The sequence below is a fragment of the Oxyura jamaicensis genome, chromosome 19 (genome assembly GCF_011077185.1).
Source record: "Oxyura jamaicensis isolate SHBP4307 breed ruddy duck chromosome 19, BPBGC_Ojam_1.0, whole genome shotgun sequence".
Classification (NCBI taxonomy): domain Eukaryota; kingdom Metazoa; phylum Chordata; class Aves; order Anseriformes; family Anatidae; genus Oxyura; species Oxyura jamaicensis.
In genome coordinates this window covers 8,899,465-8,913,941 of record NC_048911.1, presented here as the reverse complement: position 1 = coordinate 8,913,941, position 14,477 = coordinate 8,899,465, and the positions used below count along the sequence as shown (strand labels likewise).

The 14,477-nt window shown below is 44.3% G+C and overlaps 1 protein-coding gene across 8 annotated transcripts in view; it reads left to right on the top strand.

Moving 5' to 3' along the window:
- BCAS3 (BCAS3 microtubule associated cell migration factor) overlaps positions 1-14,477 on the top strand; it is a 351,964-nt gene that overhangs the window by 239,252 nt on the left and 98,235 nt on the right. Inside the window, exon 24 of one of the 8 annotated variants that reach the window (XM_035343353.1) lies at positions 4,444-4,925. The exons of the other annotated variants lie outside the window; for them this stretch is intronic. Coding sequence (XP_035199244.1) covers positions 4,444-4,469 — 26 coding nt within the window. The 3' untranslated portion in view covers positions 4,470-4,925. Of the gene's footprint in view, positions 1-4,443; positions 4,926-14,477 lie in introns of those variants that run through there. 8 annotated transcript variants of the gene reach the window in all.

Sequence of the window (14,477 nt, the reverse complement as noted above, 5' to 3'; positions counted from 1 at the left end):
AGGCAGATAGCATCTCAGTGATCACTGTGCTATTTCAGCTCTCCACTGCTGACAACATCAGAAGTGTTTTAACAGGGTTTTAATGGGCAGCCTCTGTAGCTCCTTGGAGGGTTGCAAATAGCTGCCGTGAAAAACCTTTTCTGGCGCTCGGAGCTGACATGCCCTCCTTTCCCATCCAGCTGCCGCTTGTTTATGTGGCTGCAGCACTGTTGACAAGTACTTCTTATTTGGGCCGGGCACTGTGGAGACTGTACAAGTTAAGCAAGTTCCTACATCCTTCGTGTGAGCTGCGAGGAATAACAACATGGTTGTGAAACCGCTGGGAAGAGCAGCGGCAGGAGCCGGTAACCCAGCTGTGTTCAGAAACCCCTCCTCTGCTCCCGCAAAGAGGAATCTGACAGCTGCTTGCACTGGAGTACAGCACAAAGAGCTTGCTTCTCTATTTTCTTGCTCACAACATGTTTCTGATGACATCCCAGAGTTGATCATTTTGATGAAAACAACCTTTTTTTTTCCTGGAAGAAAATAAACAAAAAAGAAATAAAAAAAAAAACACCACCAAAACACACCACTGTTCCTCAAACAAAGCGTTAATTTGATAGCAGCAGTTTCTAGCTGACTGCTTGCTTTGCTCTGCTTGTTACCAGAAATGAGGCTCTGAGCACAGCTTTCTTTGGACTATGGAAAAGCTTTCTCCTCCCTGTTTTGCTTAATATAACTATAATGTGCCCTTTATCACACTTCAAGTTGAGTAATCCCAGTTTAGAAGCAGAGCTTAATACCCATGGGAAAGAGCATTGGAAACATACATTATAAAAAACATACAGATGAAGCTCAAAAGATCCACTGACATGTAAATTTAATTAAAAAATTACAGGTTTTCAATGAGGGCTTGTGTCTTGAATTTACCAGTTTCCATGAGTTCTTCAGAAGAGTTTCTTTTCGCATTCTTGGTGGAAAACACACTGAAAGATATTACAGTCCCCCAAAAGTGCATCTATTCTGAGCCACAAAAAGAAAATTTTACCCCAGATATATGCATTTGAAATCTAGGCTGTAAGAAAAATATCAATTTTCCTGTTTTCTTCCCATCCTCTTTAACAGAAGTTAAACGTTACAGCCACCAGCACGGCATGAAAAAGCACATCCTAACTGTGGAATAAGCTTCCCTCCGTTGTGTGTGCACGTTACAGATATTTTAGTTCTTTCCATAAAAGGCAAGCAAGTTTGGGTAAAAAAAGGCCTGCCCAGCCGAGTGGGCAAACAGAAGAGCCAATGGCCAGAGCAAGGGGCAGGCTGGAAATTGGGATCAGAGTAAAATGTACCTCTGCTCAAGGAGGATTCTGGCTTAAGTAAGAGAAGCGTTATGAAAATCTTAAGAATTGCTCCATCTACTGCATGTTTCTAGGAAGAAATCCCCAGCACAGCAGCCCCACCGTGGGTGGCGTGGTTTCCCGGGATGGGAGCGTGCCCCTGCAGCACGGCGCGGGGCTGTGCCGCGGAGGTGTCGCAGGCAGTGCACGGCAGCACGCGGCCGTGCCAGGTCTGGCGACTCGCAGGGTCCTCGGGCTGACATGGCAGTGCGAAGTAAAACTCGAATCTCGTGGCTAGTAAAACTTAAAAAGGAAAGTCTGAGGGTCTTTTAAGCGTGCTGAGATTAAATGCATTTATTCGCTCTATTCTTCAGTCTGCTGTGCTTTCAGCAAACCCGGTGGCAAGCTGAAGTGCTTGCACAGCAGCGCTTTACAAAGCTGCTGCTGCTTAACACCCGTTACTTCTTTCTTCAGTGCAGTAAAGGCAGTGGCTTTTGCGGTGTTCTGTTAAGTCCAAAGCAGCTGTTCAGAGGACCAAGTCTGTAGGTTAGGGGAAAGGGAAAACTCCCTTATTCCTGGAATTTCGTCCCCCACATAAATGGAGCAGAGGAGTTCTGACTTCACGCTCCTTCCTGCCTTCAGCTTGCGGCTTCTGCTGCGAGCTGCAGCACTGAAACCACTCCTGTGGTTTTTGTTTCTCTAACTTAATTAATAAAAATAATTCATCGGTAGCTCATGTCTTTCACAGGGGCTTTTCCTGAGTCAGCTTACTGGGGAAGAAGTTCGTCATATATTACAATGAGGGTTAAAAAAAAAAAAAGAGGGGGGCAGGATAAAGCTTCTGATGTGGTGGGCATCCTTTAGTGTAATGTCACAGCCTAGTTCACTTGAAGAAACTTGCAGCCAAAATGCTGCAATCTAATTTATATACTTGTATAAATGTATGTAAATATGTATAAAATGATAAAAAATGTATTTTAAAATATGATCGAGAGCAGAACTTGTTTGGGGATTATCTATTTTAAATTCAGAAAGGTGTTATCCATCAGCAACTCCTAAGGTTCGCTAGGCTCCTGTTTGCAGCTATATGATCAGCAGTGTTTGTCTGACACCGTATTTCAAGTGGCAGAGCTTTACAGTCACCTCTAGGTTAAAATGAAGGTTTCTGCCCTTCAAACCTCGTGTCCCTGTACAGCCTGTACTGCCCCTGGCTTGGATGGACTCATCCCTGCTCCTCAAGGACCTGGGAGTGGAGTTCCCCTTGAGGCTGGGTTAGCTGCTGTGTCGGCAGCCTCCGAGCTGGTAACAGGCTGCTGTGCTGCTCCCTCGGTGCCGTGCCCCGTCCCTGTCCCCATCCCCCGTCTCCGTCCCCTTCCCCGTCCCCTCCCCACGGTGGTGCAGCCATGCTGCGCTGCGGGGTGACGGCGGTGCTCTGTGGGGTTTGGTGGCGGTGAAGGGATGCAGCAGGAGCAAGCGCTGCTCCGAGCCTGTTACTGCGCGCGTTGTTTGTCACCTTTGTTGGTTCAGCTGATGCTTTGAAGTTACTCCTGCATTAGCGTTGCGCCTCAGGCAAAATTGTTTAGTGCTTCACCGTTCGTGTTATTCGACTTGCTTTTATGTTCGCTTCTGTTTTATGGGTTTGTTCTGCCAATCTGGATATAATTGTATGAAGCTTTGCTTTTGGCTTTGTCCTGTAACATTCGCTTACAAGAGCCATCCTCTACCATGCAGAAAGACACCTGTGTGAGTAAAGGCGCTCGAGCAGCCTTGCCGTGACCGAGTTTCCCCTTAACAAACGTATTTTCAACCTTGTTTCTGAACGTGTTAAGAAGGTCTAAACCAAGTGGTGGTCAGAGCCACGTCTGTTCTGAAGGGTGAATTTGGTGTAGGTGTGTTTTCACCCAGGCACACTACATGACTTCAGTCAGCGTGTCCCGGTCTGCCCTGGCTGCAGCAGGGCCCGTGAGGGGGTGATGGCATCGGCACGGCTTCGCGGTGCCCCGGCCTCGCGGCACAGACAGCAGTGCGTGGTTGTGTGGTTGTGGCACCGCTTGGATTCTCGCTGTCTCTCCTTGCGTTCACGCTTTGCTGCTGAGGAGCGGCAGTATCCGGGCTTCCTCCTGCCAGTGATACCCAGCATTGTCCCTCTCCGATAGCGATACCCAGCGTTGTCCCTCCCTCACCGTTGTCCCTCAGCCATGGGCTGACCCGGGGCACCTCGGGGGCAGACAGCGGGCCAGAAGGCGGCGAGACGCAGATCCAGCTTTGTGATACCCATTTGTATTTGCAGCCTGATTCTGCAGGGTATGAAATGTATAAAATATGTATGTTAGAATGAGGTATTTGGATCTGAAAGTCAGCCCACTGTTCACGTATTTGAAAGCGTTTCCGTGATGATGTGCTTAGATAGGAACAAATTGGGCTTGCAGAAACGCGTAGGGGAGTTGAAATTGAGGATGCCGGCTGGACTCGAGCTTCCTCAGCTGGGTTTTGCAGCCAGAGGAGGCAGGGCTGGGGTGGTGGCTGCAGGCTGCCCCCGCTGCTCTGCAGCTCTCCTTGCCCCCTGCCCCTCCACGTGGGGCAGCCAGGTGGATAACAGAGCCGGGAGGCGGCAGGGACTTGCTTGCGGTGCTTCGGCTCTGCCAGGTGAGGAGAGGGTGCGAGCAGCCTGTGCCCCGCTCCCCGTCACCGCGCCGGCTCCCGTGGGAGCCTCCTCCTGCAGTATCTGCAGTCACATGCTGCAGAGGTCTGGGGGCACATTTCGTTTAAGCCACTGTCAGATGAAAACTATCAAAGCTCAGTTTTGTTTCTGTAAATCTCAGAACATTCATCATAGGTTATCGGAGATGAAAGCGGTCATGTGTGGCAAAGCCACACTGCTGGACTCTTGTGTGCAGGAATTCAGAGGGAAGGGAAGGAGATGGTCTCTTTCCTTTGCTTTCCTCTCTTTGTCTTCCTTTGTTTCCGTGCACAGAGGTCCGGCAGTCTTGGAACCAGTCAGATAATTTAGAAAATGCAGTGCTTACCCTCTGCCACTTTTACAAGCCCGTGTCCTCAGCGACAGAATTGATTCCAGTTGGTGCTGCTGCACTTTTAATGTTACCTTTTATGTTCATGTTTGTTCCAGCAGAGTGGCCACTAGCACAGACGACTTGAACTTGTATCACCCGCAAACTGACAACGCTGGAGCCACCAGTTTGTCATTATCCCTACTAGTGTATCTGATTTAATTTTGCGACAGTGGATTAATTCTTAAAATTGCAGTGCTTTTTGCTCGTTAATGGTCAGTAAATGATTCTGGGGGATGGGGGAATGGAATTCATCAGTTTTGTAGTCATTTTAATTCTTCTAGTTTTAAGTTGTTCTATAAATATGTCTTTATGGATGTAGTTTTACTAGCTTAAAAACATCTAATTGAAAACAGTTGCTTAAATCTCTTTGGATCAAGAAGGCAGTAATAAGCAAAGAGAGTATCTTATCCCCGCAATCCAGAAACGCTTAGTGACTGGTATACTCGGTGCATGTGTAATCAGCTTCTTGTTTCATCTAAAAACCTTAGCTCGTTTGGTGTGATCTCGTACATCACCAGCAGCATGATTTTTTTGTTTGTTTCTAAGGTTATCGACTAGTGAAACAAAATACATTTTTAAAATGGCATAAGAGAAAAAATAAATATTTAATTAATTTATGGTACCTTTTTTGTATGTGTAATGTGTGCTGCAGTATCACCGGGCTCCTAAAAGCTTTAGATTTGCCTTCCTGTGATTTACCATTTTGTTACGCATTATGTAATGTTATGACTTCAGGCCTGCATCAGGCAGGGCTGATCTCTGCTGTTCTGTGGGGTGCCCAGCGGATGAAACCGTAGCTCTTGGATGAGCTCAGCCCGTGTTTCCCTATTGCTGCTGCTTGCAGTTCCAGAACCGAAGAGTTCTGAGCCATAAAAACTTGGCTGTGCATGCCTTTGATTTCTGAAATTGCTGAATTTTGTGCATTTGGGTCGGGGGGTGCTGTTGGTATGATTTGGGCTGGTTTCTTGTCTGTCATTTCTTCATGTCAGAAAGTGAGGAACTTCCTAGCTTATGAGCTGTAATGACTGCAAGTCCGATGTACGCCAGGGAGATACTTGGGTTGTTCGAAACCCTTCGGGCTAATTAGGTGATACATTTAAACAAATATTGATGAGCACTCTGGTTGTTGGACTTCATTAAAGGCTTATACCTGCCTCCCTCTGGCTGCAATGTGGTGCCACCTTCCAAAGTGATCCTCGCAAAGTTCTCCAGCAAACCTTGGAGGTCTGTAAGTGATAGACACTTGTTTTTACGCTGGGGAGCAGGGAAAACAAAACCATCTAAGCTTGGGAAGGGGAATACAAAGCTACAAATAGTTGGGTTCTTTCTTCATATGTTGCAAAGGTAGGAAAAAAACTCAGGCAGGTCTAGTTTGACCCAGCCTGCTTTAGAGGTAAATAAATGCAGCACAGTCAGAGCGAGCACTTGCACGTCTGGTGCTTTGCGAGTCCGCTCTTGAGCCAGAGATGGAGCAGCAGCAGCTCTCCTGCTCCCTCCCTACGGGAAGCAGTAAGAGTTTTATTTTATTGAAATGATTTCAGATGACTTTAGTAGTCTGAAGTAGTGAGAAGTTGCGGCAGCATTGTGTTCCAGAGCGCAGGCAGCGTCGCCAGGCTGCCTTCCCACAATATGAAAGAGCACAGGCTTGCGCAGCTACAGCATCTTGGTCTTTGTTCGGGACTTAAAACGCAGTGAGAGCTCAACCCCTGGAATTCTTTTTCCGAGTCTTTTTGATACGCAAGTAGCACTTCACACAAGCCCATTGTTAAAAATCACTTGCTGTTTGGTGGTTAAAGAAATGCGTAAGTGTATTCTGCCCATCTAAAAGCCATCCATTACAAAAAATAATCAGAGATCCTTTTTTCTTGTACATTTGTGTCATTCTGTGAATCAGAAGCATTTTATGTACTAGGGGCAGCTTTGCTTTCGGAATTCCTGTGTCTTGCTAAAACCCCAGGGCGTATTTAGCTCAGGAGACCTGAGGTGACCTGTAAATGGCCGCTACTGTGTCCCTTCGCTGCGTAGCAAGATATTTTAAAAAGAAATTGAAATATAGAGTCCAGATATACAATATGATAACATTTTGATCCAAAGGGAAAAGCAGCAAGCATTTTTATACTATTTGACCTCTTTGAAAACACATTAAGACATCAATTATTTCTCGTAGCTTTCCTCTGAGAGGAAGATGGGTGGTTCCCTCTTTTATAAGCGAGAAACCTGAGATCGAAACGAAACGAGGTGATTTTTCTGAACGCAGAGAAAGTCCTTAGGAAAGCAGGACTGGAGCTGAAGAGTTCCTGTGCAAAGGCTTTGGCAGGCACGCAGCTCTGAATGCTGAGCTCTCTCTGCAGGCAGGGAAGGTGTAGGAGAAAGCAACATCTTTTTTGCAGATTGTTTTGCTTACGACACTGCGCTGTCTCATTTGCGAGCCAGCCTTCCCATTCTTCCCGGACTTCAAATAAAGTCATAGTTTTTCTCCTAAATCCCCATGATTGACTGTCTACAAACATGCTGACAGTCTCAAAAATAATGACGAGAACTCTGCTCCCTGTGCATGTGTGCGTTATGTCCAGCACAAGGACTTAAAATCCTGCAGTTTTCGTTTCTTGCTGGTGTGGATTAGAAGCCACTGTCACAGGCCTCTTGGTCCAGTGCAGAAACAGCAATCTGCTCTCATCTGGGACAGGAGTTCCATGAAATGAGCGGTGTCTTCAGCCCCCTTCAGGGGAAGGTTTGCTTCTCACCTGCTAGTGAAGTACCCAGCACCAGGTTTTAGGGACAGATCCATGACCCACCTCATACAAAGAGGAGCAGAGCAGATCCCCATGGGCTTGAGAAGCTCCAGAAGTCTTCTGCACCCACACAGAGACACGAAAGGATCCTCGGTGCCAGAGGGATCCCGCAGGATCTTCTCGGCGAGGTGTGACATCTGGGGCTGGGGCTGGAGATGCGAGGCGAGTGGTGTCGTGGGTGCTGCCTCCGTGGCTCTCCTCTGTCACCTCCTCGTCCTGTCGGAAGAAGCGTGGAGGTGTGTTGGGTGATGGCACGTCGGGCAGAGCGCTGCCGCTTGCTTGTGTTGAGCACGCGAGATGCAAAATTCTGTTCTCGAATCAGTTGGGAATTTTGTGGAATTTGCTTCCATTGGACAGCGTTTCCAGATGGAGAGGAGCAACTGTCCTTTTTCTGTACAGTGCAATTTTCATTTGCTTTAAACGGTTTTGAGTTTGGGGAGGGGGGCTCTGGTGCTGCATTTCCAATAGCGTGAAGACAGATGTTATTTCGCTGGGGGATCTGGAAGCTTTTTCCTTATTCTGTGTCTCTGTTATAGGTGTGCATCTCTCAGAACAAAGACAAATTCCACTGGAAGTGCTACAAAGTTAGTTGCATTTTCAGTTATTTTAATGATTCTTTATTTTTGCAGCACGGTAGGCTAGAAATGTGTTAAAGCTGGTGGTAAAGTAATTTATGAAGGGCAGATGGAGTTCAAAAGGTTCAAATATACACGTTCAGTTCCAGCGTCATTTGGATCTTCGCACCTCAGTGTCCCAGTAGAGAAACTGGATACCAAGTTTTTACAGGTTTTACTGTAAAAACTGAGCCCTCCAGAACTTTTAGTAACTAATGGATTTTGCAGAAATGACTACCCTGGATGTCCATTAGCTGTTCCGCTTTTATGTCTTTGCTGGAAACCTAAATGGCTTTTACTTGCACTTTTTTAGTAGATGTTTGCAAGAGATGTCTTTTATGTTACAGTAGCCAGCAGGAAAAAAAGGGATGTACTCAAAAATTGTAAAAATATTTAATCACAGCATATCCTAACTAGAATTTAAACTGTGTGTTGTCAAGAAAGTTTCCATCTGTGGCGTACCAATCCCGAGCTGACTACATGCAGTTTTAATCTTCTGACTCCTGAACTCATTCTTTTTTGAGTGGCTTTGGTGGTGTTAAAATTTAATCCTCAGCAGTTACATTGTATTAAGTCAATATTTCTCTCCTTCCCTGGCATGTCCTACCTGATTACTGGCAAAGGATTTTGAGATACCCTGAAAATCTGTGTTTTCTAATGTGGGGATGAGTGATAAAATACCTTCCTACCAATGGGCAGTTAAAGTTTCCTCTCTTCTTTGTTGAGCTGCGAGATTCTTAGCAACTTAGTACCCTGTAACATCGTATTAGAAGCACGCAGCTTTGATGAGCAGCTCTAAAAAATACCTTGCTGGCTTACAAGAGCTTTTACATCCAGGTATGTTCTTTCTGTTCATCATCATTCACACTAGTCTTGTCTATGTAACACCACAACGAGAATGAATTCTGTACAGTAAGAGCAATGTGTGCTGTTTTCTGTACTGCAAAATTATCCAGAATAAGGAAAAAAGAGGATAAATCTACAGACTTTGGTTGCAATTCCTCCCTAGTCTCAGATATATCTGACAATTCTGGAAATCTTATACGTGGAAAAATTGGCTGGCACAAAACCAGAGGAATGACGAAGCCACTTCCATTCTGGAACAGAGGACATGGGATGGCTGTGTTCCTCCATGTGGAGCAAGCGCTTAGGAGGAAGGTAGTGTTGAAGCTGGTATGGTTCACCACACAAGGATTTTATTTTGTGGTGGAAAATCTAATCTTTCCGAGACCATTTCTCTTGGGTATAGGGCTGAAGTCTGCTTTATATTGGGAGATTGGCATGAAATCTGCAGCACTTAGGAGGATAAAGGCCTTTGTCTCCAAAACGCACATTTTTTTTGGAACTATAAAGGCAGTGGAACAAGAAATGGCTTTAGGTATATAATGTTAAGATCCAATCCTGTAATCCTTTCTCAAGTAAAAATATGTTATAGATCAATTTTATCGATTCATATCTTTTTCCATGTGTTTTAGAAGATTCACTTAAAAGGAAACCTTTCATACTTAACTAATGATTACAGAATTAAAGGAAGAAGAATTAGGCCCACACTAATTATCGAGAAGGCCATCATCTTCTGGTTCCTCAGCAATACCGTTTGATTTCTCAGTGAGGCATGAGAAACTTTTTTTTATTTTTTAAAATAAATACAAATAAATAATGTACAGTTTGTGAAGGCTTAATCCCCTTCCTTGAAATATTTCAGAAGGATGAATAGTAAATAAAAGCAAAATGTGGCAACAAAACCAAAACCAAGTAGGTTTAGGAAGGGGAAACTGCAAAGAGGAAAAGAGGTGATTCCTGGAAGCTGCTCGGGGGGGCTGCTCTAGCAGACGTGCCCAGCTCCCAGTTTGCAGGCAGTGGGACACGAAAACAAAATCAAGAGGAGGAGCTGAAAGGCATGAAGAGCCAAGAGACTTACTCAGTAAGCAAAATGAGAGATGAAATCAGGTAGATAGATGTTGTTTTGTTGTTAGATAGATGTTGTTTTCAAGTGAGCAGATCACTACCTAATGGAAGTTGTTCTGGCATCACAGACTTGAAATCAGTTTACACTATCGCAGCATCTGGACAGACTGGGCTGAGTTGAGACCAGATACTAGTTTTTAAATCTGAACTTCCTTGTTTTGTGTACTTAAATCTGACATTTTCTGACAACAATATATGCAACAACAATAGAGTTGGCATAGCTGCCCACAAGTACAGGAAAGTGATTTTAAAAAGATAGAAGTGATGTTTGGTGTCACAGGATCATAGCTGTTAGCTTATCAGTTGTTATGAACATTGATGAAGCAACTTTTATCTTGAATAGACTAGCTCCTCCAGCTGATGAACATTGACATGATTGTAGTGAGATTACATGGATCGGGTGAGGTCCTGGCTCAATATACACAGTTGAATTTGCTTTGTTTCACCTTAACGTAATAGATTTCTTGCAACAACATTAATGATTTATGGGACCTGTAAGTATTTGGGGAATATTTTAACATTTTGGTACTTAGGAAATACAAGTACCCAAACTGCCCAGCGTAGTCAGCAGCACCCTCTGCTTTCCAGGAGAACTGGAAACTGAAATGTTTTAGAAGTCAGGGAATAATAATAATAATAATAATAATAATAAAACAACCATCAGCACCACCAAAAAAAAAGAGGAAGCAAAACAACAGTGTTTCTTGTTTGTGTTTAGCAATGGAGGAGGTAGCACCTTCTGAACCAGCAGGCAGCCTTGTGCCCAGCCCTGGTGCTTTTACAGGCATACATAAGGCATGGAGAGCTTTCTGTTTCTTAAACTGCTCCTTTTTTGTTGCCCAAACACCGATGTACTTCCATTCAGGCACGAAACTTGGAGCGAGCGCTGCGCAGCGCGTTGCTGTGGGCTCAGCTCTGTGCGCAGCGGTGCGGTGCTGCGGCCGTCCCCCTCCCGTCCTGCTCAGGCACCTCCCGAGGCAGCCTTCAGCTGCTTTCAAAGCGAGCCAGCATCAGTTGGACGTGGGTGAGGTGCAGCAATTTGGGAATTGCTCCCAGCTGGTGGATAAATGATTTCCAAGCAAGCTGGGTGGCTCTTTAACTGCTCTTCCCAGTAGAAATGAGCTGAAATATAGAGAAATTGTTGCTTTGACAAATAAGCTAATAAGCCACTCAAGTTGCTTTATGTATTGAATATAGTTGCTTGACAGTTAGTATTATTTTCTAATTATATTAAGTTATAAATTATTAACAAGTGTTTAATTTCAGTCCAAACAGATCCAACAAAAGGGATTTGTACAGTTATGAATTGCAGCAAAATACAAAATTGTTGAGCTTTTAGTATACGCAAACTTGGAGACCCTGGTTATTTCTCCCTCTTTCAACAGCCAGTCATGAAACTTTCTCGACCTTTTCACCTTTAAACTTTATTTGAACTTGGAAAGAAGACTTGTGAATTGTGGAGGGGAAAAAAAAAGGGAAGAGAAAAAGAGTGGGGGGGTCAGGGGGAAGAAGGTCTGATTATATGTTACCGTAACAGTAATACTAGCAAAATAATCCTCCTCTTGTGCATGAGTGTCTGCTACTGCAAGCTTCGGGGTAATAAGCTCACATGACATGCCTAGAGGCTAATGCTGGCCTATGCTTTTTTTTTTGTACATATTTAAACAAAGGCTGATTATCCAAACAAGAATTTGGACTGCATCAACTGGACCAGTTAAATTATAGTTAGTAAAACTTGGCGCCTTCAGAGCTTGGAATGTTACAATTACAGCTGGATCCTCATTTGTTAGGCAGCCTTACAAAATAATAAAAGTGGAGATTTTTATCTTTATAGGACATAGCTTAACTCTTTGAATGCAGAGAACTATGTGCCAAATATTACAGTTTCTGCTTAGACGTCCTATTCCAGGCCAACAAACACAATTAAGGAGTTCTGTCTGTGCTCTATAGGACATAGGGCAAACCGGAGTAGCGTTGCCAGCACGCAGATGCCTGCTGTGGCACTTGCAGTGGACATGCGTTATCCCCCAGGATTTCTCTGAAATAAGAAACAAGAACACAGCAAGCAATTCGTTGTTTGATCTCCCGTGTCTTGCTGCTGTCTTTTTGACAGTATTGCTGGGTTTTTATTTGTATTTCCTTTCTTGGAGCTTGTTCCTGTATAGGATCTAGATGGGCCTTGGAGCTGGCCTAGTTTTCTCCTCTCAGATGAGCTGGGAAGCTGCCTTCAGCACTGGCTGCAAACCATTAGCAAACTTTTCCCTAAAAGGCTGTTTAGCCTACAAGATTGCCTCTCCGCATTGCCATGCTTCTGGGGTTGGTTCGGGCTGGGTGGGTGGCACAGGATGTGCTCGCAGAAGTTAAGTTGTATTTTGGCCATTACGTGCTTGTTTTCCCTTCTAGTCATCCTACAGAGGTGGCTTGGTTTTGGTAAATCACTTGCAAAACCAAACTTTGGCTTCCTGGTCATGTAATACAGAGATCTGGTCGCCAATCAGAAAATGAAAGTTCTTTCCCTAAAATTAAACAAAGCATCCTTATCGTTAATCAAGAACAGAGCAATGTCTGCGTTCCTTCCCGTGGAGCAGGGCCAACTTACAGTTCTCCAGCATCTGCCTAGTGGGTTTCTTGGGCATAGGTTTATCTCGGTTTCTCTTTAAAAAGTGTTTCATGTTTGCATTTTCTGAAAATCCTGGTTGGGTAAAAATGATTGAAACTTAAGCAGCTGAGACTATCCAGAATGTTTGCAAGAGCCCATCAGCTAGGTAATGTGTGCCAGTCTATACCAGGAGATGCTCTTTCATCTTCTCTGTGTGCTACAGAAAGCTGGCGTTTGTTAAAGTGTGAAAAAGTGAGCTCCTTTACTGGGGCAGCCTCACCGTGTTTCGGCGTACTTGTGTCCCAGTAGTGGCAATAGTATGGATAATAGATAACTGCTGTAGTCGTGGTGCCATGGGAGTTCGGAGGGCTAGGTGTAGGCATTTCGGAGTGGAAGGCCATGAGTTTTCTTACATTGAAAACTGAGAAGTTGAAGATTTTCAATCAAGATAAACTTGCAGATCCGTAAGGTGCAGCCGACTCTGGGAGAAATGATACCAACTGGAAATAAGAAAGACCTAAGGAAAAATTGTGAGTTAATGTTTACTCTTTTATTACTATTTTAATTGGATGACTTTACACCGTGACCTTTTAAACCGCGGCTGTTTCAAGAAGGACTGTGTGTGCGCCGCGGGCCCACGGAAGGCTGGTGGCAGGTATCAGCTCCCATCACCTGTGCACCCCCAGTGATCTGCCTCTTGCTTAGTTCTTAGCTGTGCCACTGGGAAGTAGGGATGCCCCGATCAGTCTTGTGCATGACAGTGTTTGGTTTCTGGCCAGAAGGAATCCTTTATTTATTGTATCTGCTGCCCTTGTTTTTTTTTCCTGTATTGAACAGATTCACCTTATGCCACAGCGAGATGATTGAAATAGTGCTTTCCTGATTTAAGAGACCCAGGTTTACAGCCTAGACACAAATGTCGGTAGTACCTGGAATACCCATCAAGGATCATTGATACTAAAGCAGAAAAGGAAAGTTAGCCAATCCATCTAGGTATTGCAGACGAGATGATCACCTAGCTGTTGACAGAGGGGATCTAAAATTTTGGAACCTGTCCTCACATAGTCTGAATGTATTTTCAGCTGCCAAAAAGAAGTCAGCAGGAATGAGCCATGGATAAATGAGAGCAACATACCATCCCTGCAAGAGCCAGTTTCACTCCAGCAACCTCATTTTTTCAAGTGTTTTCTAAAACACTAATTAAGAATTGTCTCGGATCAGGCTTTAGGTAGCCAGCATTGTATTCAGAAATTATTCTGTCTCCATTTTTCTCATCTGGGGTCTTACATAATTCATTCACCTTCTCTTTTTCCCTCCTCCTTGGTGTCATAGATTTATTCCCGGATCACCAACGGAGGGAAGGAGAGGAGGCATGGCAGGAGTTAGATGCCATTGCAGGACTTGTTCTGAACTATAGTTCCTACCCTGTTTCTTTCTTGCATTCTGGATAAATTGTGAATTAATATTCACTTTAACCTTAAACTGATTTGGATTAAATTGCAGAGAAAGAAAGTTCATGGTGTGTGAGTCAAAGTTAGAGGAGGTCCTCAGTAAAATTTCTTTGGACGGTTAGAGGTGTAGCTGGGAAAGAAAAGAGAGTGTTTCTCATAAAGCATGATTCCTATTTTTCATTACGAAAGGACAAGGTGCTGTCCCTCGCTCTGATCGGCTGCTGCAGGAGACCAGGAGACAACCTGCCCGTTACGCACACGCTGAGGCTGTTTCCTGTAATGACTATTTTAAATTGATCATGGAAGTCTAGAGACAAAACCTTTTGCAAATGTGCTGGCTATTTAAGAAAAGAGAAATAATAGATACTGAACTATTTTGTCGCTAAGGCTGTTGCTACACAAGTCACTTTTGGTCTTCTGGATGCTTTGTAACAAGGATAAGTCTTTTCAAGGTGTTTCAATTTATTTAATTTTAATTAGTTTTAAGCACTATGAAATGTTTTTCTTGAGCGCATGAGAACCACCTAAAAAGCTGGGTTTTCATCTGTATTTTAATTTCTCAGTAACAGCTGATGAGCAGAGAGACATAGCTGTAGCTTTCCGAGGCCCACAGCGATGTAAATGGTGTGGGCTTTGCTCAAATCAGATTTCACCGCACAGTTGTAGTTT